The following is a 27,999-nucleotide window of genomic DNA, read 5'->3' on the forward strand; positions in this document are numbered from 1 at the left end:
TTATAGAAAGTCTGAAATACAATTTTGAAAGGTCTTAAAAATCTTCTTACATTACTTTTATTTAGAAGATGTATACATTTCTGTCACTCTTTTAAATGTTTCGATTTTTGAGGACGCTGCAACGTAACTACATAGCGGAACTAGCTGTGTTGCACGGTCAGAATTTATTGAACACAAGTAGGTTTTGTGCACATGCAGTTGCTCATTGACAATATGGGTGTGACAAAATATCAAAATGGTGATATATCGTGATACTTTGCATCCCAAAAGGTTATCGATATGCTCATGCCAAGAATAAGGATATTGTTTTAAAAATGTATCAATGTTTAAAAAAAGGAACCAACAAGTTGCTACCAAAATCTTCCACCATAATAGTGACTCAGTTACCTCTATGGCTGCCATTGACGGCGCTCGACGCCCAATCTATTAAGACCGGGAAGGGCGAAGGAACGTTTGTTTGTTCGAAATCAGAGCATTCACTGTCACTCTTTCCGATTTTCGGGTTATTTGCAGGTATTTTTTTTGTGCATTTTCAGGCATTTACAGGTCACTTCCTGTTGAGTCTGAGTCACTGCCTATTCATTCTCGGGTCACTTCCTATTCTGTAACCCAAAATCAACAGGAAGTGACCCATAAAACGGCCAGATGAACGTCGTTAATTCGCTCGAAACCAGAGAATTCACAGTCAGTCTTTCTGACTTTCAGGGCATTTACAGGTCACTTTCTGTTCTGTAACCCAAAATCAACAGGAGGTGACCCATAAAATACCCCAAAATCAACAGTAAGTGCCTAAAAATCAACCCTGAAATGAAAGTGGGAGGGACCCGTTTGAAGTGGGAGGGGTTCATTCGCTGCCACCCTCCTAATTCAAATGGATTGGGCGTCTACTCATGATAAACTTACAGCAGAAGGATGAAGCTGGCTTGTTTTTCTGTTTATTAGGTGTTTTATAGAATGATTTCCTGACCAATGTATCGATAACCGTTGTATCGCCATATCGTGAAATCGTTATCGTGAGCTTTGTATCACAAATCGTATCGTATCGTGAGTTCCCTCCCCTAGTTGAGAGCTTAGTTAGCATAGTCATAGAGGAGAAACTAGCAAGTGCAAATTTAATGATTTGTGGGTTGAGAGCGTACACTTCAGCGGATGGTTGAAGCCGGTGAAAGGAAACTCGAATGAAGCACATTGCACTTTGTGCTAGAAAATTTTAAAACTTGAAACATTGGGCGTAAAAATATTGAAATCCCATTTCAAGACTGAAAAGCACGAGCTGGTCATAAAATGCTAGCAGCAAACGCCGTTTGTGATTCAAATGTTGGTTCACAAAAGAGAAAGTTCTCGTGTTTTTGTTAGGTTAAGCATTTTGAATCGCAGTGTGAAAGAGCTGGGAATAAATTTATATACTTTCCAAGTAATTCCGGGCCTCCAGTTTTCCTTCAAATATTTTGTATGTTTTTATCCTGTATTGATGTGAAAGGGGTCTTCAATTTTATTCATTTTGGTCTTTAAAAAAGTCTTTAAAAGGCTTAAATTTGACTTGTAGAAGAGACCCTTACTTTTGTACTATTACTGATACTTATGTTATAATAACATATGAATTTTGAATTGTTTCAAAACCCGTACTTGACAAACTCATTTACTTTGCTCGACATTCTGCAGGCAGAAAAAAAATGCCTCATCTCGTATGAGTCCTTGATATAACATAACAAGTTTTCGAAAGAAAGACTTTGTAAATTACGACTGTATTTTTAGTGTTGCCCAACTTATTCATACCCTTCAGAGTTGACTAACTTTGTGATCGATTGCACATGAAAGCTGCTTCAGCACAGTTTTCATCAAACATTTGACCTCACAAATGAATTTTGCGGTTTTTCAGAGCTACAGTATCCTCATTTCATCTGACTATGAGCGTGCCGAGTGGAAGGAACTCATCAAAGAGCAGCAGAAGAAATGTATGTTTTTCATCAACCTTAAGCAGCCTGATTTTTAGATGTCCTTTTCCAATAGATTTTTACCATTTGGCTTTTCAAGGTTTCAAAGCCGCTTCTTTAACTTCCATGGAGCTCCAAATGTTGACCAATGCATGTGTCAAGCTCCAAACGGTCCATCACATCCCACTTAGTATCAATAAAGAAGGTGAGGAACTTGCAGTTGCTTTTTATCCAAATAAAGTTACTTAAATGTATCCAATTCAGTTGTCATACTTTTACGCAATTCCAATGTGCAAAGCATAATAAAAAAGACTTAATGCACCCTGGAAATGAATTGCTTCAGTCTAATAATTGTCAAGCTAAATGTTTGATATAGTGCAGCAATGTTATTACCTCCCTCCCTTTCCTTGTCTGATCTACCTCCAGCACAAACACAGATCAGCATGTTTATCTAATCCCTCTCTGTTTATTGTTTCTCTTCTCTCTCCCTCTCTCTTGCTCTATCTCTTCTGCGACTGTTTTTCCAGAGGATGAAGCCCCGGGTCTCTGCGGGTTCCTGAATGTAATCGTCCACTCTGCCTCCGGCCTCAAACAGAGCTTGAGTGAGTCACACAAGCAAAGCCAAACAGATCAGACCAAATTAATGTTAAGTTCTCACTAATTCATGTCCGAAGAGGGAGTCAGGTTCAAGATAAATGCTGCCTGTGGCCATTAGGCTGGTACTTTGTGCCTCAAACCATTCTAGTGGAGTCTAATTTTACCTTTTCACATCAAATAATGTGCTAATTTAATGCATTTCCTACCTCTCAGATCTCTATTGCACATTGGAGGTGGACTCTTTCGGCTTCTTTTCAAATAAAGCCAAGACGAGAGTATATCGATATACTACTGAACCCAAATGGAACGAGGTGAGCGATTGGGACAGTGCAACCTTATGTTAACTTTTTATGGACAAACTCTCTAACTATAAGCTCTTGTTTCTGTCACCATCAATGGCAGCCAATTAAAAAAAAATATGATCTTTTTTACCTGATTCCGGACCTCTGTTTAACAAAAGTGGAAAGATTTCAAGTTGGGATTTTTCTGAAAGCGGCCCTTGGAGAAAAGTTTAGGCACCCCTGGTAAAGTGTTTTTTCGTCAACAGTGACTATAACTAAAATATTTCGTCGACAAACTATTTTCTTCATCACGATGACTAGACGATAACGAGCTAAAAACATATCTTGGGAGTAGGGTTGGGCATCAAGCATCGATGGGATCCGGGAGTAACATTCCAGCTCTCCCGGAACCTTTCGAATTTTTCTATTTCGATTCCAAGTTTCAATGCCCTGACCACCGACCGAAAAAATAGCTGTTGAAAACTACGAAGAAGAAGCCATATGAAGACCGTTATGAGCAAATCATATGAAGTGGCTAATTTAGTTCAGCACAAAAACATGTTGCTTATCTTCACATAAATGACAACAAAGGTACAGAATAAAGACACCAAAGTGATATCAGACCCTCGGTTAAAACGTGCTTACAGAACTTACAGATTTTGTTTTATCAAGGGTTCCCAACGATGTGTAGTGCAGAGGAGGTGTGTAGCATATGTACACCTCAAGGATTTTTTTCCAACTCGTGAGGAAAAGCGGCATGGAAAATGAATGAATAAGGTAAAAAGCCTGCTCCTTCCAGTAAGTCACCACTAGAGGGAAGCCAAACGCACATTGAAAAACAAAAGAAAAACGAGTCCGAAGTTACAATAGTGATATCTTGTGGACTGCAGTGTTGTTAATAACGGCGTTACAATATAACGGCGTTACTAACGGCGTTATTTTTTTCAGTAGTGGGTAATCTAATTAATTACTTTTCTCATCTTGGCAACGCCGTTACCGTTACTGAGGACTGAAAGGCATGCGTTACTATGCATTACTATATTGGTCGAAAAGTCTGAGGGAGACGGACTCACCGGGACGACAGAGCAGAGCTGGAGTGGGGAGGAGGCAAGAAAATTGTGACGAGGAGCAAACGCGATGCTAGGTAGCTCCAATAATACATGTTGTAGCCGATAGCCTACAAACTACGCCCGCATGTTATGGTAGATATGGTAGACATGGTAGATATCACATGTACTGTATATAGATATAACTAGATGCAAAATGACAGACATGGTACTAAATGCGTTAGTAGACAGCCTGCCATCTTAAAGCAGTAGACTTTTTAGGACGGCTCTGTTGCAGAGAACCTTCCTAGCGAACCTAAGTAACTTTTTATCTAAAATACTTATAAATCGGCAAAATCTTGACTTGAATCTATCTTTAAATGATGAAACATTTTTAAAACTTTCATATGTCGAAAGTAGAGAGAAGGGAACTAATGCAATAATGGGAGCAATTTTAACAACTTTTAACAGTTGATTCAGGGTAAAGGGTAAATTAGGGTAAAGAATTGGGCTCGGGCCAATTGTACCAAAAACCTTCACAAAAAACTTCACATAGTGTGGCCAATGTTTTTTTGTTTTTTTTTTGAGGGAAAAAAAAAGTAATTATCACCAATTACTTTGCCAAGTAACTAATTACTCTTACATTCAGGTAATTGAGTTACTAATGCAATTACTTTTTGGGAGAAGTAATTTGTAACTATAATTAATTACTTTTTTTCAGTAAGATTAACAACACTGGTGGACTGATGAACAATGTATCAGTTTAGAAAGAAATCAAACTTAAAAAGTAATCAACTTAAGACATAGACTTCATAATAATATTGACGGGGCGCGGGGCCGATTAATAGGTTGCCTGCATTGTTGGCGTGGCCGTCAAAGCTGACCGAGTACAATCACAGACAGAGCTTTTTTCGTTGAAAATTGTTGTGAATAAATGCTTAAATCCCTGAATTCTTAATAGATATAGATGCAAAACAGTCTTGATTCTTGGTTAAAAGCAAAAAAAACGTGCAGCTAGCATTTATTTACGTATTTATGTCGAAGTAAGATGCTAGTCTGTTAGTCAATGTGGCGGGTGCCATATGTAAAACAGAGCTTTTGCGTTGAAAATTCTTGTCAATAAATGCTTAAATCCCTGATTCTTTATAGATATTGACGTGAAACTGTCTTGATTCTTGGTTAAAAGCAACAACAACAAAAAAACGTGCAGTTAGCAATTATGTTACGTAAATATGTCGAAGTACGATGCTAGTCTGTTAGTCAATGTGTCGGCCGCCTTATGTAAACAGAACTTTTCCGGAGTAAATTCTTGTGAATAAATGCTTAAAGCCCTGATTCTTTATAGATATGGATGTGGAACTGTCTCGATTCTTGGTTAAAAGCAAAAAAAAAAAACGTGCAGTTAGCATTTATGTTACATAAATGTGTCAAAGTACGATGCTAGTCTGTTAGTCAACGTGTCGGCCACCATATCTAAACAGAGCTTTTCTGGTGAAAATTCTTGGGAATAAATGCTTAAATCCCTGAATTCTTTATGGATGCGGACGTAAAACAGTCTTGCTTCTTGGTTAAAAGCAAAAAAAAGTGCAGTTAACATTTATTTTGAGTAAATTTGTCGAAGTACGATGCTAGTTTGTTAGTCAATGTGGCGGCCGCCATATGTAAACAGAGGTTTTCCGGTGAAAATTCTTGTGAATAAATGCTTTCTGGGTTCTTGGTTAAAAGCAAAAAAAAACCAAAAACGTGCAATTGGCATTTATTTTACATAAATATGTCGAAGTACGATGCTGGTCTGTTAGTCAATGTGGTGACAGCCTTACAACAAAGAGTTTTGTACGTTGAAAATTCTTGTGAATAAATGCTTAAATTCCTGAATTCTTTATAGATATGGACGTTAAACAGTCTTGATTCTTGGTTAAAAGAGCAAAAAAAAAAAAGGGCAGTTAGCATTTATTTTACGTAAATATGTCAAAGAATGAATTGTCTGTTACACAATGTGGTGGCAGCCTTACAACAAAGAGCTTTTTACGTTGAAAATTCTTGTGAAAAAAAGGAAAATATAGTAATGACCTTGAATCCTCGAACAAATCACTCCTGAGACAATCCTTCCTGTTTGTATGCGGTACAGCTTTCGTACTTTTTAAATCTAAATCCGGCGTTGGATCGTTGCTTTTGTCGCTGCAACTGACTGCAAATAACTGAAGCGGATTGTGGGATGGCCTCCTACTTAAAGGCGTGTCGCAGTGTAGTCGAACCTGACCTGTCAATATTATTATGAAGTCTATGCTTAAGATCAAGTGACAGAATACTAACTAACTTGTAGAAATACCACCTAAAACAAACGATGCTATACAATAAATGCATGCAGCATAAGACACTCTAAAACATAGGCAAAAGAATATGTGTGTTTTCTCCGTAAGCTATTGAAAAATAAACATCGTTGTGAAAGTGCACTCCTGTGGAAAGAAATTTCATCATACTGTATTCAAGTATAAAGACTGATATTTATTTGCAAGTTAAAATAGCCCTTTGAGAAATTCATAGCAAAGTTAATTGAATGTTCATATACTGTAATTTAAAAAATAATTGAGAAGTTAAGAAATTAATATAAACTATACAATGTACAGTTTCCCATCAATTGATAATGAAGTCTAAAACTTTTGAATTTTACAGACGAAAACATTTTGAGTAAACTGGTACCGGTCCGTGGCTCATTTGCTACCGGGCCGCAGACAAATAAATAATTTATTAACAACTGCAATCTGGCCTGTGGCTCTTGACACATCAATATCCCTATCTACTCTGTAGACTAATCCGAGTATAGATTTGTATCGGTCGCCATCTAATGGCTGGCCGCAATTACTAGGTTGTTTGCACACCTATAGCAGCCCGGTCAATGTAAACATTAACTTTAGCTGCTGTTGTGTGTGCTGCGGGTGGTAACGTCTTTGGACAGCTTTTTTACGGGGAAAAGGCCACCTGCTGAGCCAGAAGAGGAGCCTACAACTAAGTCCATTCTGCATAATATGTGGCTAAAAGCTAGTAAACGAGGCAACAAAAGTGAATGCACCGTATTGCTAAAGCTAAAAAACCTCTCACGATTGGAGAAGAACTCATTAAGCTTGCGACCATGGATATTTGCCGACAAGTTTCAGGAGAGGCCGCTGTTAAATAAAGGTTGATTTAGTGTATGGTGAGTTACATTTTCCCTGCACTTAATATTCGTTTTTAGCCTCGATGTGTTCTTTTATATTAACTGTCGTTTTCTGACACACATCCAGTCCATAGAAAAAAGGCCAACATTACACCGGTATGTGGTGCAAAAAAGGTTGGGGTCCACTGTCTTAAGGCACCACTTTAGCTTTTAAGCTAAACTCAACAAATAGCACAAATGGTGTTCATTGTTGTCATGATACCATTTAATGTTCTATCCTTGGCATTCACGTTGACATTCATAGTGTGACATTAATCTAAAGCTTAATATAACCCAAGTGTAGCATAGGAGGCCCCCTGCAAACATATAACACCCATAGCGGAGATTCAAGTTAATGGCACAGCTGTATGTGGGAGGTCGGACACAATCAGCTGCTCGGGGCATCTGCAGTGAAATATTTTCCCATCACGGGCCTAAAGTCTCTGAGGAGTTTGTTCAGCAGAGTGGAAGTAATGGCAGCTAATGAGGAGCTGCTGGTGATGACTCACATCTGTCCTAATGTGAAGTGAACCAACGCGATGTGCGAACCATATGCAGAGGCCCCCCTCTAAATAATTACAAGGGAATATTGGTCAGCATCACGCTGATTTTGTGTGTCGCTGAAGAAGAAAAAAACAATGCGCCAATGCGTTTTCTATTGTACTTGTAGTTTTGGGAGAACATGGGAGCGTCACGCAAAACAGATTGGTCAAGAGCAAATATATCTGTCTGTCTGCCTACCTACCTACCTTTGCAATATAGCTATATCGCCTTGTATCTTCTTTATCTATACAATACTGTCTTACCCACAGATGCGTTTTCTTTTCCTCTTTAGGAGTTTGAAATCGAGCTGGAGGGCTCGCAGACCCTGCGGCTGCTCTGCTACGAGAAGTGCTACAATAAGAGCAAGCAGAACAAAGAGGACGGCGAGAGCATGGACCACATCATGGGGAAAGGACAGATCCCGGTATGACATGACGTCACCTTCTTTTCCGCAGAACCGCCGCGACTCATTACGGGCAGTTATCAGCACCTCTGCCACAGAGCATAAAATCCACGTTATTGTTTTGTGAATGACTTAAACCAAGCGTGAATTGTCTGATTAGATCACTTTGCTGCCATTATGTAATGAGAGGACACTCGGGGGCGGATGGACTGAGAGAAATTGCTCTTGCAGAGTTTAATTCAAATGTTAATAAGCGATCTTCTTGCTCAGTACAGTGAGGCATGAAAATCTAAAGTACTAATAGAATCATGAACAAGAGGCTTAGATTTTCATTTTGTTGAGCTCTCACAATGAGGCTTTTCATCTACATCAAGTCTAGCGTGTAGGAACAAAAATGACACCAATATGTCACCATCCTGTAGAACAATAGCAAATACAACATCGCCGAGAAAAGTATAACTCTCTTAAACTAGGTGCACTGTACCAAAATTGCACAAAAACTGAAATCCCCTTTATTTAAAAGCAGATGAAAATGTCTAAGATAGGACCCAGCCTGTTGATTGTGACTGCCTCAACGATGTTTAAATGAGCATGACAGCGCCATCTAATGGTTGCACTTGTTACACACTCACTGCACAGATGATGTCATTGAAAGCACAATGACCTGTGCAAATCCCAACATGAGAAAAAAATGCCGCACTAACCACTGCATTGCTTGTTTGTTGAAAGAAAAGCTGTTTGACTGATCAACTTGCAAAATGCATTGAATGTAGGCATTTTTAGAAAACAAAAAGACAACATATTGTTTTTGACAGTTACTCAACACCATTTGGGATTAACTAACAATAGCAAATGCAGAAGACAGGCAATTCCTAATCCTGTAAAGTGCACTCTTTATACGTAAAGGTTAACTAAAAATCACTCGACAAATATGAACGTATGCTGTTTGTTGATTGTTTTGCTGTCCCTATTTAATGAATACAGTGAAAAATAATTTATTCCAGAATAACAATGTATACTAATATACACATAATTGTGTTAAAAACAAACATTTCCATTTTAATGTGTCTTAAGTGCAAAGGAAGTTTTCATGGATGAAATATGGAATTATGCGGCGCACGATTCAGCTTTGCATGCAAGCAGATGGGACCTAGCTGAGGCTGGGTAAACATGTAACATACAGTACTAAACCATATGTTGTGTATACTCAATTCACATATATTATATAATATAGTTTCCACCTGCTAGTATTGCCCTAGGTGAATTGTGCCTTTAATAGGAAGAGGTAATCTAACTAAGATATTTATCTCTTAAAATCCCTTATTACTTAGTCAGACATTTTTATTACCAACATACATAATTCCTATCCATCTTATAACTTTCATTTTGTATTCTTTTTATTTGTAAATTATTGTTGAGTTGCTCCTGTATTTATTCATTTATTTATTTAGTCTCACTGCCTGTAAAGAACTTGTTTCGGCTGTGGTTTTGTGAAAATGCTCATGAATAAAGTTGGTATGGTATGTCAGGCCACTACAATTGCAATTTAACAATAGAAAAACTGTCAGGTTCATACTGCAGGTATTAATGCACAATTCCGATTTTTTTGTCATATGTTTTTTTGGCGTGCCGGTTCAGACTGCCTTTGTCCATTGAGCCCGTTCAAGTATTACGCAGCCGCACTAATTCGCAGTCCAACACGCGCTGAGCAAACTGACCCGCATTCGCAGAACCATCATCAAATAATTACGTACTGTGCGTGCATTATCTGCACACATAAGCCTTATGTGTGTGAGTCAGTTTGCCCTGACTCGGCCAAGTAAGCACTACTGAAATATTGCTAATTTGGCGCACAGTAAGAAACCGAGCATTTTCAGGCTTATCCTTTTCTTCATTGTATTTTTGCATCGTAAAAGCCGAGTTCATGCTCGGCGCGAACACTAATGCACAGCTACATCGCTGCCGTTTTGCGTGCTGATCTCGCTCTTTGCTTACCTAATTGCTGCATGAATTCAGATTTAGGAGACTTGACAGTTCAGACCACCGCCACATTCTGGAAAAATGTGGCTCAGATCGGATTTAAACCACATACGAAAGTGACCTAGATCGGATTTTAATGGTCCACTTCTATGCGACTTTTCCCTATCAGACCGTCAAGTTAATGCCTTGAGTCGGAAAAACACCAAAAAAATGGGATTTGTGCATTAAGACCTGCAATATGAACCTAGCCTTAGAAACAACAAAAAATTGTTTCCGAATCAATGGCACTGTCAGTTTTTTTTCTTTTAATCCAATATGAAAAAAGGTGTGCTTTTTTTTTTTTTTTTTTTACTGTTCTTTTAGGCAGTGAAAATTAGAACACCACTTGCACATCCACACTCATTGATCTCACTTATAAATTATATTCAAACAGTTCATCAAGTTAGTGTTTTTAGTGTTTATAAATTACTAGAGTTATCTGATATTATCGGGTAGCCGATGATATCGGCCGATAAAAGCATTTTAAAATGAAATCTGATAATATCGTTTTTTCATTATCGGTTTTGGCCCAATATGCAAGTTGCCTTCAAAGATATAGTGGTGTAATATAGGCACTTTTTCTATAACTTAAGTTGAAGTTGTTCTCTTATTTTTCACAGAATTGTCATTTGGAAAACCTTGAAGTTGTTACATTTATCATTATTAAAGCATCCAGCACAATACAATTAGCAATAACACGTTAAGTGCACGACCACATACAGTGATCCCTCGCTACTTTGCGCTTCAAACTTTGCGGCCTCAGTCCGTCGCATTTTTTTTTTTTCAATTAGAATATAAATGAATAAGTACAGTATTTTATCGAGATATCCCGAGCCGATCACGTACAGACTCTCACCACACAGCGTGAGTGGATTTGAGTGGACTCACTCAATGAAGCCTTTAATAAATACAAGCGTTTTGCTACGTTATTCTTATTTAAAAATAATTCGGTGGGACAGTAACATGGTTTTTTTTTTGTTTTGTTTTTTATATATACTTTGGAGTAAATATGGAAAAACATGTCTCATACGTACGCATGTCCTTCCAATGCTAAATCTGAATAAATACATTGAACACAGGAAAAAAATAGTTTTTTAATGTAAATAAGCTCCGCCTCTACTCCGCGTTTTTTTATTTATTTTTTTTTTATTATTATTGCTGCTCCCCATTAACCGCGAAAAACGAGGGTACGCTCTACGTCTATCGGTATCGGTTTGATACCGGTTATCAGTTAAAAAGTCAATATCGGACAACTCTATGAATTACTGCATGCATGAAATACAAACGCTTTGCTTTGGGTAATTTACAAATTATGTTAGTGGCCTTTATTTAGGTGTATACCATTAAAACGTTTTAATAATGTTAACTCTGTACTGTGAATGGGTTCTAAGAATGGATTGAAATACCCCCAATAAATTACGCTAATTTAGAAAGATTTCATATCGTTATTAAAAATTTTCTCCTAAGATTTTGGATAAAAGGGGCGGATTAGATACAATGAGTTGAAAATTAGCCAACACTTAATCATGACCAGACTCCTAATGCATGTTTTAGGACGCTTTCACATTCCCAATGTTTGGTCCGTTTAAACGGACCAGAGTTCTTTTTAGTCCGCTTTGTTTTGTAAAAGTGAACGCGTATTTGAGCTCTGGTTCAGACGAAACAAACGAACTCTGATCTGCTCTAAAATCGTGGGTCTCGGGCCGCTTTATGCGCACCCTGCTTGGCTTGTGAATGCAAGCGACCAGCGACCCTCCCCTGCCAAGAGGGAGGTATTTCCTCTTCTAAATTTGTCCAATCAACTAGTGCACCTTTCCTAAAGTTCGTTTGGTGGAGTGTGAATACTGAACCTTTTCAACAAGTCGCTTGCATATGTTATTGCAAAATAGCTCTCCAACTGGACCCTGATTCTCTTGGTTTAATGTGAAAGCGCTCTTAAACTAGTGAGGTCCAGACTGAAGAAGAGGCTTCTTTTTATAATAACAATTACTGACTGTCCCATACTAAAAAGGTTTTGGCAGGATAGCATCACAGGCTAACCCTAAGGCTTAATATTGTCAATCACATTTTCAATAGAGACGGGAGTCACAGATTTAAAACTGTTGAAAACAGACATGATAATATGGATTGTAATGTTATGTTCACACATTGTTTCATGTGTATTTCCCACCACTTAGCTGGACCCTCAGATTCTCCAAGGAAAAGACTGGCAAAGGACTGTCATTCCGATGAATGGGGTACGTCAAACATATTTTTTCTCAAAACCGTCTTCCATCTTTATTATACAGTACTGTATGACTGTTTCCCACCCATCCCTACATTATTGTGTCCATTCTCATGCGCCACTACATTCAAGCTGAAGTTTGCAACCGTCTGTTGTCTCTGTATTTATAATAAAGTCCTTATTTCTCATGACAGATTGAGGTCAAACTGTCCATGAAGTTCACCAGCCGTGAGTTTAGCCTGAAGAGAATGCCCTCACGGAAACCCATGGGTGTGTTTGGAGTCAAGATATCTACCGTGACAAAGTGAGTCTGCACACATGCAGGTTGAAGCTAATCATATCATTAAAAAAAATCTTCCGGCGCAAGATGGCCACCAATTACTTAGCCTGTAGACTCTGCATTAAGAAATCTTTCCAAATGTATGTGATATCTTGCTTCTCCGCTTGAGCCATTACCAGGAGTAGTTAGTTGGCCAAACATCCACAGGGTTTAAACATTTCAGCAGATAAGCGGTGCATAAACAACTACTAAAAAACAAAGGCAAGAAGGATGAAGTTAGCATGAACTTGAGACCCCCTTCTGGGCGTTCTAAAAAAAAAAAAGAAAAGTACCGTAATTTTCGTACTATAAGCCGCTACTTTTTTCCCCGTTTTGAATCCTGTGGCTTATAGTCCATTGAGGCTTATCTGTTGATTTATTTGGGTTAATAGGTAACACTTTATTTGACATCGGCGTCATAAGACCATCATAATTATGACATGACACTATCATGGGCATTAACGAAAGCATATGACGGATGCCATTAAGTGTAATCCGGCAAATTATGTCACTAATTTAATTTATGTCCTGCTTGGATCTTTTTCAAAAGTGAGATAATTTACCGGATGACACAAAATGCCATCTGTCATAAGCATTCAGTAATGCTCATGGCAGTGTGATGTCATAATTATGATAGTCTTATGACAGTCTTATAGCACCACTGTCAAATAAAGTGTTAATATAGATACAGTGCCTTGCAAAAGTATTCGGCCCCCTTGAACCTTGCAACCTTTCGCCACATTTCAGGCTTTAAACATAAAGATATAAAATTTTAATTTTTTGTCAAGAATCAACAAAAAGTGGGACACAATCGTGAAGTGGAACAAAATTTATTGGATAATTTAAACTTTTTTAACAAATAAAAAACTGAAAAGTGGGGCGTGCAATATTATTCGGCCCCCTTGCGTTAATACTTTGTAGCGCCACCTTTTGCTCCAATTACAGTTGCAAGTCGCTTGGGGTATGTTTCTATCAGTTTTGCACATCGAGAGACTGACATTATTGCCCATTCTTCCTTGCAAAACAGCTCGAGCTGAGTGAGGTTGGATGGAGAGTGTTTGTGAACAGCAGTCTTCAGCTCTTTCCACAGATTCTCGATTGGATTCAGGTCTGGACTTTGACTTGGCCATTCTAACACCTGGATACGTTTATTTTTGAACCATTCCATTGTAGATTTGGCTTTATGTTTTGGCTCATTGTCCTGTTGGAAGATAAATCTCCGTCCCAGTCTCAGGTCTTGTGCAGATACCAACAGGTTTTCTTCCAGAATGTTCCTGTATTTGGCTGCATCCATCTTCCCGTCAATTTTAACCATCTTCCCTGTCCCTGCTGAAGAAAAGCAGGCCCAAACCATGATGCTGCCACCACCATGTTTGACAGTGGGGATGGTGTGTTCAGGGTGATGTGAGCTGTGTTGCTTTTACGCCAAACATATCGTTTTGCATTGTGGCCAAAAAGTTCAATTTTGGTTTCATCTGACCAGAGCACCTTCTTCCACATGTTTGGTGTGTCTCCCAGGTGGCTTGTGGCAAACTTTAAACAAGACTTTTTATGGATATCTTTGAGAAATGGCTTTCTTTTTGCCACTTCCATAAAGGCCAGATTTGTGCAGTGTACGACTGATTGTTGTCCTATGGACAGACTCTCCCACCTCAGCTGTAGATCTCTGCAGTTCATCCAGAGTGATCATGGGCCTCTTGGCTGCATCTCTGATCAGTTTTCTCCTTGTTTGAGATGAAAGTTTGGAAGGACGGCCGGGTCTTGGTAGATTTGCAGTGGTCTGATGCTCCTTCCATTTCAATATGATGGCTTGCACAGTGCTCCTTGAGATGTTTAAAGCTTGGGAAATCTTTTTGTATCCAAATCCGGCTTTAAACTTCTCCACAACAGTATCTCGGACCTGCCTGGTGTGTTCCTTGGTTTTCATAATGCTCTCTGCACTTTAAACAGAACCCTGAGACTATCACAGAGCAGGTGCATTTATACGGAGACTTGATTACACACATTTGGATTCTTTTTATCATCATCGGTCATTAAGGACAACATTGGATCATTCAGAGATCCTCACTGAACTTCTGGAGTGAGTTTGCTGCACTGAAAGTAAAGGGGCCGAATAATATTGCACGCCCCACTTTTCAGTTTTTTATTTGTTAAAAAAGTTTAAATTATCCAATAAATGTTGTTCCACTTTACGATTGTGTCCCACTTGTTGTTGATTCTTGACAAAAAAATTAAATTTCATATCTTTATGTTTGAAGCCTGAAATGTGGCGAAAGGTTGCAAGATTCAAGGGGGCCGAATACTTTTGCAAGGCACTGTACCTATAATATATAATAAAGATACCTTAACTAGCAATTTATGAAACAACTGGAACAGTAACTGAAGAAATAATTAGCAGCATTAGGGAGCAGGGATGGCCAAATTAAGATGCCCCTGTCTAATAAAGTGTTGCCGGTTTATATCTTTTGGTGTAAATATCCCATATTACAATGAGGACAGCTGCAGCTCATAGTTCGGTGCAGCTTACCTATGAACAAATGCTGTTTTCTTGTCAAACTTGGTGGGTGGCGACATTTAGTCAGGTGTGCCTTATAGTCCCAAAATTACGGTACACATGAAGGATTGGCAGATAGGATTTAGAGTGAATGTAGCGGAAACACTGGCCTACAAAGTGGAGCAAACATTCGCAATTCACATTATTAGCTGCTGTAACTAAAGCAGAAACTTAGAGTAGAAATTTTAGTGGTATTTAATTGGTGAAAAAGGATAAAGGATTTTCTGCCACCGCCAATGTTGAAAGCTCGAGCAAGCAACATGGTAAATGCTACCTGTTACTAAAAGGAAGAGTGGCTACGATTGGCCCTTGGGCCCTAATTACCATGTCTAAAATATGTTTTGAATTTTTTGAGTAATACTTGTACATTTAATCAGTACCTTTTTCATTTTCAAAATTTTTATTTGGGGTCCCAATACACTGATTAGCCCGTGGAGGGTGGTACAAGAGAAAATTTGCATTTTAGGTGATACTCCAAAGTTATTTGGGGATACTCTGGCGCCGGCTCTACGCAGAGACAAGAGGCAGCATTGTTCCCTCAAATAAATGTCTTCCCTCAAATCCAAATCTTACAAGTTGAAAAGGCACATTTTAATTTATACTCACAGAATTAATACATTAGAAATTGACAGATTAATCTAGCGTAGTGAGGAGAAATGTCCCCGGAAAGGGGACACGAAGACACTATGGTATTAGTTCTCTCTCATCTCTCTTTCCCTCCGCTGTTTCTGTATGCACAGGATGGTCACCGCCCACACACAGTAAAGCGCGCACAGCCCCCAGTAAACATCCAATCACTGTTAGTATGTATGAGTATAAGCCTAAACGTCGCCAGACAATGTGAAGTCAGGCTTCAGCGCGGCCACGAAGTGGAAAGACTTTGAAGATGCAGTTGCATTTTCACAAAAAACACACACTTCACGTTACAGACTGAAGACAAATGACTGGTGTTTGACAGAACCCTACGTAAAGCCCCGCCCCAGACTGTAGTTCTGCACTGCTTTGTTTCGTTAAATCAACAGTTTTTACAAAGCCATGATACTTTTTTCCCCACTCCAGCTTGCAGTATTTTTTTATTATTCAGTTCTCAGGTTATAATTTATTTGAAAATTAGGTCATCCAGTCAAGATATGTTGTGTTGTATGAATATTGTATAGCATCTGGATGAAGAATACTTTATTTATTTTATCGTTCAGTCCCCGTCCCCCCCACCCCCCCGAGCGATTTCCACCTTATTATGGTCAAGGGGTTTGTGTGCCTCAGTGACCTTAAGAGCTATACCAGCAGGAGCTTAGTCCTCAGGTGGGACACCCAAGTTGGACAGGTCTGAATGTAGAGACCTGACTAAGTGCAATCCACATCATTAGGTTGGTGGTTTGACACAGCTAACAACCTATTTCAATGAAGCAAACACTTTTACCATAACCACGGGGGCGGGGGGAGTTGCTGGAGCGTGACTTATGATGCCCCCTACTCATTTCTTAATGTCCCCTCACACATGCCAGCCTACAACTGGCCCTGATTAAAAACATTTATTTTTGAGCATTCATCTCATTTGATTATTTAAATTTGATCTCAGAACATGTAAATTTACCCACAAATGCATGTTCTTTTTTATTTGAAGTGTGGAACGTAAAATGCCCTCCAATTCTGGAATGACCCTTATTTCTTTACAGAAGAGAGCGTTCCAAGGTGCCCTACATAGTCCGGCAGTGCCTGGAGGAGATCGAAAGGAGGGGAATGGAGGAGGTGGGCATCTATCGAGTATCAGGAGTGGCCACCGACATTCAGGCCCTCAAGACGGCCTTTGACACCAGTGAGTTGCCCTCATTCAAGTTTAAGCAAATGCATCCCAATACCTCTGTCATTGCGAGCCTGTTGTCTTCCTGTAATTCTTAGATCACAAAGACGTCTCGGTGATGATGAGTGAAATGGACGTCAACGCAATCGCAGGGACTTTAAAGCTGTACTTTCGAGAGCTGCCGGAGCCATTATTCACCGATGAGCTCTACCCCAATTTTGCAGGCGGAATCAGTGAGTTGACATCTAGTGGATTTAACTTTTACGATTGACTAAATGACTACAAAAGATAACTAATGTTAATTTGTTATTTTCTTCAGCTCTATCGGATAGTGTCGCCAAGGAGAGTTGCATGTTAAACTTACTGCTCTCATTGCCGGAACCTAACCTAGTTACCTTCCTTTTCCTATTGGACCACTTGAAGAGGTAAAGATAGCATGTGTTTTTTTTCTTTTTGTGTTACTTGGTTAAAAATGTTGAATTAGAACAGTGGTTCTTAACCTGGGTTCAATCAAACCCCAGGGGTCGGCGAGTAAGTCTAAAGGGTTCAGTGAAGGTAAAGAAACACAATGCCCTTTTTTCGTAGACTGATTAAATCTAGGTAAAGTGGCTTTTTAAACCAGGACCGGTTTGCTCCCAATTTACAGGCTTAATCCATTTCTTTTAACTGCTAGTCCTCGATTTGATGGGAGGAAGAACTGGTTTGCTCAGCGGAAGGTTGACTCACACTTGGTATGAGGGCATACCTGTGAAGTTGTACGGTTTCGGCGTAATTTGTAAAAGCACTGATTTTTAAATGTGTAAGCTGTACATTCAAAATCTGTACGTTTTTCGTGCATTACGTTTTTTTTTCTCTGTTCAGATTTTGTCACCGCTTCGGTAACGAGACAATGTGCATTACTATGCGTTACGTTGGTTGAATGACGCGAGAAAAGTCAGAGACACGGAGAGAGAAGAGTGTTTGTTGTGACGCTGTAGAAAACGCGATGCTAGGTTAAACGGCTCCAATATTTTCTGACTGTAGCCGACAGCCTACGATCTACGCCTAGATATCACATGCATACAGAACTACATGCGAAATGACAGACGGTGGCGTTAATAAACAGCCGCCATTTTGAAGCAGTAGACTTCTCAGAAAGGCTCTGTTGTAGTTAACCTTCCTAGCTAGTAAGTAAGTAAGTAACCTTTTAACTAAAATACTCCTAAATCGGCAAAATCTTGACTTGAATCTATCTTTAAATGATGAAACAGTGTTAAAACTTTCACATGTCGAAAATAGACAGAAGGGAGCAAAAACAGGAGCAATTTTAACAACTTTAACGGTTTATTTACAACATTCAATGACTTCCAAACGTAGCAAAGGATACTATGTTTTTTTTCCTTTTTTTTTGTAATGAAAAATAACAAAACAAAACATGAAAGGTAACATCAGTTGCTTTGCCAAATAACTGATTACTCTAACATTCAGGTAAGTGAGTTACTAAGTCAATAACTTTTTGGGAGAAGTAATTTGTAACTGTAATTAATTACTTTTTAAAAATAAAATTTACAACACTATTCATAAAAATGAAGTCTGCAGAATGAAAAGTGACAAAAGCGGAGATTTTATTCTGTCAATTTTTTTCCGAACACAATTTGCCCGCAACTATTGCTGATCACTTCTCAGAATTAGCAAAAGAAATGTTCCCGACTCAAAGATTGCATCGGTAAGTTAATTTTATCAATTGACCTTTTTCATTTATAATTGGTCATACTAACAAACTACCTTCAAGTAAAGATACACGATAATATCGGTTACCGATAATTATCGGCCGATAATGGCAATTATGACGTCACACCGATAATAGATATTTTTAAAAATTCAACCGATAATGCAATCCGATAATTCTATACTTTATTTAGTCTTCAATTGTGTGCAACCGACAGTTTTGTCGAATTCTGGGCCGGCACCCCAACCCCTCCTAAAGGTATTTTTTGTGCAATTAAGTAATTAATTTGTAAGCATTATGAATATTAGTTAATATACAATGATTCGACATTGGAATTTACTACTTGCTCACATTTGATGTGGAAAAAGTAGCGATAAATTGTATTTTCGCACAATAACATTTCGTCTTTATTATAATTAAAATTTGTATATATGTATATCTTTTCAATAGAGTTATCGGCTTGACATTATCGGTTATCGGCTGGAAGGAGGAGGTGATTATTGGTTATCGGTATCGGTTGAAAAATGCATTATCGTGCATCACTACCTTCAAGTCAAACTGAATTGCGAGCTGAAGTGCCATCAAATGCAGCCATCAAAAGACATGATAGAAATTGCCAAAAGTGCTACATACAATTATAACAAAAGTCACTGTTAGATTTTAGTAATCATTATGTAGCTGAAGATATTGATTGTTTTTTGATTGCATCAGGGAATATGTTATAATATTACCAATAAATTCATATTATTTTAAAAATTGAGTTTTATTTTTGTTTCATATTGCACATTATAAACGACATTGTAAGATACGTCACCAATTTGTAAGGGCATACGTCACTATTTGTAAGACTGCCAACGGCCTGGGGTTGACAGGTATGTGAGGGTATACGAGAATTTTGAATGGGAATTGGCAAAATTATTGGCTTGCTCGCATAGATATATTGGTTTTGAATTAGAAAAAAAAATGGCTTTATTATCGAATACTGAAGGGTTCAGTGAATCCACGTGTGAAACTTGTGGGGTTCCGTACCTATAGCAAGGTTAAGAACCACTGAATTAGAGGTTTTGTAATTTATGCATCTTAATTACTCGTAAACACATTTAGCAACAAAAAAAAAAGGAATTACAAAAATTGTACCAGAGCAAAAACGTAAGATCTGAAGTTATTTGGGGGGGGGGAGTCCAACATTTAAATGGCAAAAAATATATATATATTTAATTGCGTAATGTGTATATCTTTCTTCTACACATGGTCATTTGAGGGTCTAAAACCAACTGAAGCAAAATTAATTTTGTACTTTAGGTGGTTCCCAATCTTTTATTAACTAACTTTGTGTGAAGACATATATTCACGTACCTTTTCCATGAGCCAAGGCATAGTTTTATGACTGAATAATTATGTAAATATTAATACGTTGTATATAAAGTATTTATTTGCACAAACCCACATTTTTTATCAAGGCATCTTTTTGAATGAAATGTGCCTATTTATTCAGATTTCTCTACTTCAGTAGCCGTTAGCTGAGGTAATGTGTGCGTTTTCAGTTTAATTGATGTATCGAAAAATCGTGCACTGACTGTGTTTTAAAAATAACCTCGCAATTAATTCATTAATGATCATTACAGTTTTTTACAGTTTACTAATTCTCTATAGGCAGGTCTTATACTTGATTTTTGCTGAGAGAGGTTTGCTGCTACAGCAATAAAAACCCAAAAGATAAACATTCCTTTTTAGTCATTTGGTTGTGATATTCATAATTTGCAATTGGTAGATTACACTGCATAATGCACCTCAGTTGTCTCATATCATACCAAGCAGTCTGTACTGTGGGATGGCATCAAATGGCATCTGCATATTATCTTCTGGTTACCATGGAGATTTACATTACTGAAAAGGCTTGAGCATCACGTAGGCGTCAGTACAATGTCTGTTCAGACGCGCTGTAAAGGGGAAGGTGCAAGGCCGTCACTATTCATATGAAGCACATTTCCAGCACTTTAGCTACATTCCCAGCCATCACTTTAAATGTACATTGTACCATTTCCCTTCTTCTGTGTCAGGGTGGCAGAGAAGGAGAGCGTCAACAAGATGTCCCTCCATAACCTGGCCACCGTTTTTGGGCCGACTCTGTTAAGGCCTGCCGAAAAGGACAGTAAGATCCCGACGAACCCCACCCAACCCATCAGCATGGGGGACAGTTGGTCCCTGGAGGTTATGGCACAGGTCAGCTACCATATGGTCATTTTAAAACTTCTTTTTTCCTAACCTAACAACTACATTTGTAAAAAAAAAAAAAAACAACAACAAAAACGATGACTCTTTTCCTTTTTATTTTTGGACCGTCACAGCTTTTTTTCTTTTCAAGTACACTTTTCATTGTTTGAATATTACAATATTGTTTTACCACAAATTACAACGTTTATTGTCTGGTTTACATTTTTTTCTACGTCATACATCATCAGGCAACTATATTTTTAACTAGCAGTATGGCCCGGTGTTGCTTGGGTTTTTGTAACGTAGACGCAATACAGCCGAATCACAGATAAAACATAGTTTCCTTAGAGATGCAGCTGTAATTTTCTAATAGTAAAAGGACACCATAAAAGGAGGTTAATGCACAGTCGCTTTTCTATCTTTGTGTACAGTATGAATGTCCAGCCGAAATGAATGCCTTAATAGTATTCCAGAAAATTGTACAAATTTATTTTTTTAAATCCAGCGTCTTGTTGTGGAGTACTCAAAGCCACAACGTATCATCACAGCACATTATACTTGTACATTAAACCATAGTTTGAAAGCCAACTGTGACAGTGCAATTGCAAGAGTCGCGTATTTGCCATAAGGACTGCGCTGTCACCTCCACAATCAGGGATTTTCTATGCTTATTTTTGGAGTTTCCAATTCATTTTCTGCACTAAATGGAGGCCTACGGAGATCAAACCAATCTAAGAACACTCCCAGAAGCTTATAGTACAAATGTGTGATATTTCAAGAAAATCAGTATAGCCATTTCGGAGTCCGTAGGGAAAAACAATGTAGTTTTTAGCAGCTCTTTTAATTTTTGTTTCAGTCTTTCGTCTTTTGGACGAAAATAGTCTGGGATGATCAGTCAGAACAGACCTTTCAAAGCTAAAGCAAAAATGCATATTCTCTCTTGCCAACATAAGAAATCTTGCCATGTGTTTCAAAACAAGCAAGCCTGGAGTGGAGAAACCACCGGAGAGGTAGCGGCCGGAGTGCGCAGCAGTTCACATGAGTGACACAATCAGACAGTGCAACGATGAAGGCTAACTACACATGTTATACATTGTGAACATGTGATGGAAACTATGCCGCATTTTCGTTTCGTTCTTGTCTCGTCAGACAAAAACTAGCATTTGTCTCGTTATGTTTTAGTCTCCCAAGACGTGTTTCTCGTCATTGTCATTAAAAAATTGTTCGTCGACTAAATAATTTCGTTATCGTCACCATTGATGAAAACAACACTGGAACAAACACATGCACACAGCCACACAAAGTTCCACTTAAGAAACTTACATAGCAAAAGTCTACTAGTTTAAATGCTGTAAAATTAATTTTTTTTTTTTTTACAATACTCTTAACAAATGGTTCGGACACATATTCCCACAAAAATAGGCTAAAAATACCTTTAAACTTAATAACGAATGCATTAAAAAAAAACATTAGCTCAAACAAAATTGTAGCTTATGTTGGTCTTAACAGGGAACACCTGGATTCAGCCATGTGAAATGAGGCAGACTAGAAGGTATTCATCCAAATCAATAAAACTAAATGCAAACACTTTCAAAATAAACCATTGCAACACCACTTCAATTAAATGAATACTCAAAGCAGAAAAATTTAATTCGAGTCTTTTTTTCTAATCGAATATTCGAGTTAATCGATTAATCGTTGCAGCACTAATGTATATATGTTCTCTTTGCAATTTACAGGTCCAGGTGTTGCTGTATTTCCTCCAACTGGAGACGATTCCTACTCCAGACAGTAAACGACAGAGCATCCTCTTTTCCACGGAGGTATAGAGACAAGTCTGTTTACCTTACAATTTGATGAACAGACTAAAGGACAGGCTGTAAGCCTTGCTGTAGTATGTTCCTGAATTGACTACATCCTGGGAGACTCACGCACCTGGGAACAACCCCCCCTCCAACCACTAGAGGATGCCATTGAGCCTATAAACCTAAGTCTGTGAGTGTCCATCCATTATTGGAAAGCCCATATCGTCCCTTCACATTCCTGTTTTTCCACCATATCAGTCACAGGAAAACAAAATGTCCCTTCCTGCTTGGAATTACGTGTGTTTTTATGTTTCGGGCCTTAATTGTCGTGTCATGACCTAGACAAAATTCGTCTGTCCATCTCACGTTTCCAGACTTCATCTCAGCACATTTTCCAAAAAGGATGAGAGGAATCGGGCAAGTTAAACATTTTCCCCACTCCATGGAAAGCCTACTGTTGTGTAGGTAAACAAAGCCAGTTAAAAACCAACACAGCAACTTGAAGGACTTATCGAAGGAAGATGTTTACTCCTAATGGACCAAAATTTCCAACCACAAAGGAACATTCCCTCTCTTTTGTGTCTCCACTTAGTTTAAATATCTGGGAAGCAATATATTTTCTATCATGGGAATTTGCCCTCCTTCTTGTTACATAGGACAGCCTGTCAAATGTTGCTCATGTGTTTCTTGTTGTACATAATGTTAAAAGTGTTTTCTTTTCATGTTATAATCTAAGTTGTTATCTAAATGTAATTTATTCCAGGATCCTGGAGGAGAGACTTTTTTTTCTATGTTTGATTACAGCAGCGGTTAGCAGTTAGCCTTGACTTGGAGCCTTGCGGTGAATAAGAAGGATTTAGCCTTGTTGTTTTAGATGCTCCCGTTGTGTGCAGCCTTTTCTTGCTTGTTGGAGATGATTACAGCAGTATATTGCGTACTGCCGTGAAAGGAAAACTGCAGAGCTCTATTTATATTAGCTGACATCCTAAAAAGATCACCTGCGTGACAGTGTGTAAAGTCGTAACATTCATTCTCTGATGGTAGAAGTGCACTCGTACAGTGTTTGAGTATAAAAGTTACTCCGCTCACGTTTTCTTTGGCTCATGAGCTGACCCTACTGTGGAGAACTGCTACAGTAACTACATATTAACAATGATAAATACACCCACTGAATGTATGCGATAAACAAAAACAAAAGTGCACCGTTATAATATTGTCAGATCATTGATGCTTGTAGAAAATATGTGCAGTGGAACCTTAAAGAAGACATATTATCGATGTTGGGTGGAATCCTCACATCTCCAAATCACCACATTTCAGGAAATGTTTTCGTAAAGAAAAAAAATGTATCTCGTTAGATTCATCAAACACCGCAATGTTTAATGTAGTCGCTACCACGCCAGCAGTCAAGTTGCTACCTATATTAACAAGTTTTACACACTATTTTAAACCTGCACACTAAATTAAGTTTTTATAATAGTCCCATGAACATTTGCTTTTGGTTATTTCATGAATTGGGACAGACTGTTTTTTTTTTTTTTTTTTTTCTTCTGTTTTGTTATTTTACCTCAATTTACAAGCCCTGCAGAAGATTTTCAAGGCAAACCATAGCGCCAAATCATAGACTTCACTATCAGTTGACGGGGCTCGGGGCTGATCCGTGGGGGCCTACTTTAAAAAACTTTCAAAATTCAAATATTTTCAAAACCAAAGCCGCTAGCGACCTAAAACCAAAACAGGCACATCCCTTAGGCATGTATGAGTCTCCATGAGCAGCGACATAAAAAAAATTCAAAGTCGTTCCCTAATAAAATCCTGATTAGGTATTGCTCGATACAAGTATAAGAAAACTTAAAATGGAGATAAAATTCTCAAATTTCACAGTAGTTGCACACAAATCACCAAATGCAGAAATAAACCTCCTATATTTTCTGGATCAATAGCAATATTTAACATATATTTAATTTTTTTCAACAGCTAATAAATCACTCCATTTTCACATCAGAACTTAATTCTTCAGGAAAGCCTGCAGAATCATCTTAATTTTACTCAAACAAAAGCAAAATTTGCATTTTTCTATATACAGTCACAACTTATTTAGGTTGAATTCCCATATTATGTAGAGATACAAAATCCAACATGGCGGCCCTCACGGAACAAAGAGCTTTTTAAGTTGAAAATTCTTGTAAATAAATGTTTAAACTGCGAAATTTTTATAGATATGAATGTAAAACAGTCTAGATTCTTGGTTAAAAGCAAAAATGGACAGTTATCGTTCAGTTTAGTAAATATTCAAAGCAAAAGTTACAGTATTGTGTAATCTATCACGGCGGCCGTCACAAAACAAAGACTTTTTAAGTTGAAAATTCTTATAAATAAATGCTTAAATCATGAAATTTCTACAGATATGAACATAAAACAGTTTAGATTCTTGGTTAAAACCAAAAAACGGGCAGTTATTGTTCATTTTACGTAAATATTTTAAGAAAAGTTATGGTATTGTGTAATCCAACATGGTGGTCGTTACGGAACAAAGAGCTTTTTAAGTTGAAAATTATTATAAATAATTATTTAAATTGTGGAATTTGTTATAGATATGAACGTAAAACACTCTCGACTCTTGGTTAAAAGCAAAAAAAAAAACGGGCATTTATCATTCATTTTACGTAACTATTTCAAGCTAAAGTTTGGCAATTTTTTCCCATTGATTTCAATGTATTCACAAAGTTTCAAAGTGTATGCTTGTTGTGAAAAATATAATAATTACCTTGAATCCTCGACCAAATCACTCTTGAGACACTCCTGCCTGCTTGTATGCAGTAAAACATTTGCCGTATTTCCACTTAAATCTGGCGTTAGAACGCTGCGTGTGGTTGACTTTATAATAATGAAAGCCAACTCAAGTTCTGCCTGGGTCCGGCCCCCTATGGGAAGGCGTGGCGCAATGTCTGTGGCAGCTGTCGTGTCAACTGATGGTGGAGTCTATGGCCAAATGCTAAGACAACACAATAGCCTGTTGCTTATCCAATCTTGTCCTGCAGTATTTTTGCTTTTAAATCCATTAAAGTAGAACTTTTTCTTTCAAAATTATTTATCCAGTATAAGCCCTCAGCACTAAAATGTCACTGTGATGAGTCCACGATTAACATGCTGGCATGTTATTTATTTTGTTGTCCCTGTACTTAAGTTGACCCCATTCCAAAATGTACATTGTATCCTGTGCACTAGCTATTATTATTGACACTGAACACTCAGCTTTGCTTTTTAAAAAAAATGCTGTGCATTTCCCCCCTGCAGAGCAAGTAATTTCTTCTCCACTTGGTTAATTAATAACATGTAACATTTCGTTATTTATTTTTTCATTCAGCATAACCATTTCAACATTTTTTTTTCTAAATTAAATTCCAAATGATGGTTTGATTTTATAAGTCAAACCTTGAACAAAGGTATTCCCACACACACTTGAGAAAGATAATTTCAATTAATAGTACAGGATGGTTTGTTGTCGAACGAGGGGAGATCTGTCTCAAATTTATGTGCTTCATCTCGAATTTTCTAGTATATCACAACTAGAAATGCATGGATGCGAATGAGTATATTGTACGCCATCGGACATTTTATTGCACATTCCGAGTGGATGAAAGCACAATTGCAGTAGATTGTCCGTCAGTTTCACTTCCATTATCATTATTACGAATAGGAAGCCACCGTTGTTTACTAGCATATATTTTGGCCTTGTGTAGCACACGCACACTGTATAAACATCTGCATCGGAGGACGCTCAGTGGTGTCCGTCCCGATTGCCTACACCGCTCAAACCCTGTCGTGCCTCAGCACATGTTTTTTTTTTAGCGAGACGCTGACAGCGGAAACTCTCCTGTTGCCTTTTTTTGCCGAAGATGGCCACACGTTTCCTCGACTAAGACAGGACCTTAAAAGACAAAACTCAGTCTTAGCTCCTAACAACCACCCTGGTTCTCATGCCGATGCTGTAAATCAGGGGTGTCCAAACCGGTCCTCGAGAGCTGCCGTGGGTACAGGTTTTTGTTCAAACCGATCCAGCGTAGACAGTTGCTGAAACGAGCATTACCTGAGAGCAATCAACTGATTACACTTGTTAGATACCAGATTGGTGAAAAGGTGTCCTAATGACCGGTCTGAATGAAAACCTGGATTGACCGCAGCTGTTTGTGGAATAGTTTCGACAATCCCTGCTGTAAATTGAACTCTTTAAGTGTTACGGGACAAATGATAGTAAAATTCTTGCCTGTGTACCTTACTTTAGCTCCTTTTATGCCTTTTACTTGTATTTATTTAAGCTTTGTTCGAGTCTTGGAATAGAACGTCTGCTGGCTCTATTTATTTGTAATATCTTGAAGGAATAAATTATTGTAAAGGGTCGGGGTTGTACTTTTATGGGAGTGTTAAAGCCTTTTTAAATAATTGAGGTTTGTCACTTGTTTGTTTGCCTGCCCCCTAAACTCCCCCGGCACCATTTTATTGGCTCGTCATCGTCCCTGATTGTGATTTGTGTTGATCAACAGACTGACCACTGTGATTGTTCAGTGAGAAGAAAGTGCAGCATCATGTCGGTGTAAAGGGTATAGACTGTCTCAAGATGTTTGATCCTCATTAAAGTAGAGCAGGGGTCACTAACCTTTTTAAACTGAGAGCTACTGCTTTACCTACTTTTTCACCGCATAATAGAAACGCTTGTCAGTTTCATACACACAACTGAAATACAGTGTTAGTTTGAAATATGTAACCCTAAATATCCTTTAAAAAAAAATTGTTATCTTTTTTTCAAAACGAAAAATGGCACCCAAAAATATTTGATTCATAAAGACAAAGTTATGACAAAACCAAATAGAATGGAGTTATACAAACTGTTTTTAACACGTTTTGCTTGAATTCAATGGACATTGTGATGCTCCTTCTGGCGCATGCACCTTGGCTTACTGGGGGCAATACAATACAGTCTCACTAAACTGCAAGTGAAATGATGGTCATCTTTTCTCTACTGGTGCATCCAATATCCATTTTTTAAAGGATAGCTCAGATGTTATTCAAATGTTAGCATAACGCTAAACAGACCTTCCTAAGGTTAAGCTTTGTTTATTTTCACTCTACATGTAATTCTTTTTGCTTTATGTGTAGTTTGACAATAGACTTCAATTTGGGATTGGCTTTGAAGCCTTTTATTGGGAAAATTCACTATTAGATTAGGTTAGATTAATTTTCCTTTTATCCAAGACATTAGTTATAGGTTGTTTTAATTACCGGAAATGTTTCGGCAAAAACTTCCGCCTTCATCAGAGAGTCACTGTAGTGTTCGCCAAAACATGTCAGGTAATTAAA

The 27,999-nt window shown here is 38.0% G+C and overlaps 1 protein-coding gene across 3 annotated transcripts in view; it reads left to right on the top strand.

Annotated features, from left to right (window-relative positions):
• Positions 1-25,834, top strand: part of bcr (BCR activator of RhoGEF and GTPase) — a 172,708-nt gene extending 146,874 nt beyond the window's left edge. For all 3 annotated transcript variants that reach the window (XM_057818080.1, XM_057818082.1, XM_057818083.1), the window contains 12 exons: positions 1,880-1,955; positions 2,035-2,139; positions 2,462-2,536; positions 2,745-2,842; positions 7,887-8,018; positions 12,194-12,253; positions 12,435-12,544; positions 16,790-16,929; positions 17,013-17,147; positions 17,234-17,339; positions 20,683-20,845; positions 22,576-25,834. In XM_057818080.1, coding sequence (XP_057674063.1) covers positions 1,880-1,955; positions 2,035-2,139; positions 2,462-2,536; positions 2,745-2,842; positions 7,887-8,018; positions 12,194-12,253; positions 12,435-12,544; positions 16,790-16,929; positions 17,013-17,147; positions 17,234-17,339; positions 20,683-20,845; positions 22,576-22,665 — 1,290 coding nt within the window. In that variant the 3' untranslated portion in view covers positions 22,666-25,834. The remainder of the gene's footprint in view (positions 1-1,879; positions 1,956-2,034; positions 2,140-2,461; positions 2,537-2,744; positions 2,843-7,886; positions 8,019-12,193; positions 12,254-12,434; positions 12,545-16,789; positions 16,930-17,012; positions 17,148-17,233; positions 17,340-20,682; positions 20,846-22,575) is intronic.
• Positions 25,835-27,999: the final 2,165 nt, after the last annotated feature.

Source organism: Corythoichthys intestinalis, chromosome 17, assembly GCF_030265065.1.
Source record: "Corythoichthys intestinalis isolate RoL2023-P3 chromosome 17, ASM3026506v1, whole genome shotgun sequence".
NCBI classification, from domain to species: domain Eukaryota; kingdom Metazoa; phylum Chordata; class Actinopteri; order Syngnathiformes; family Syngnathidae; genus Corythoichthys; species Corythoichthys intestinalis.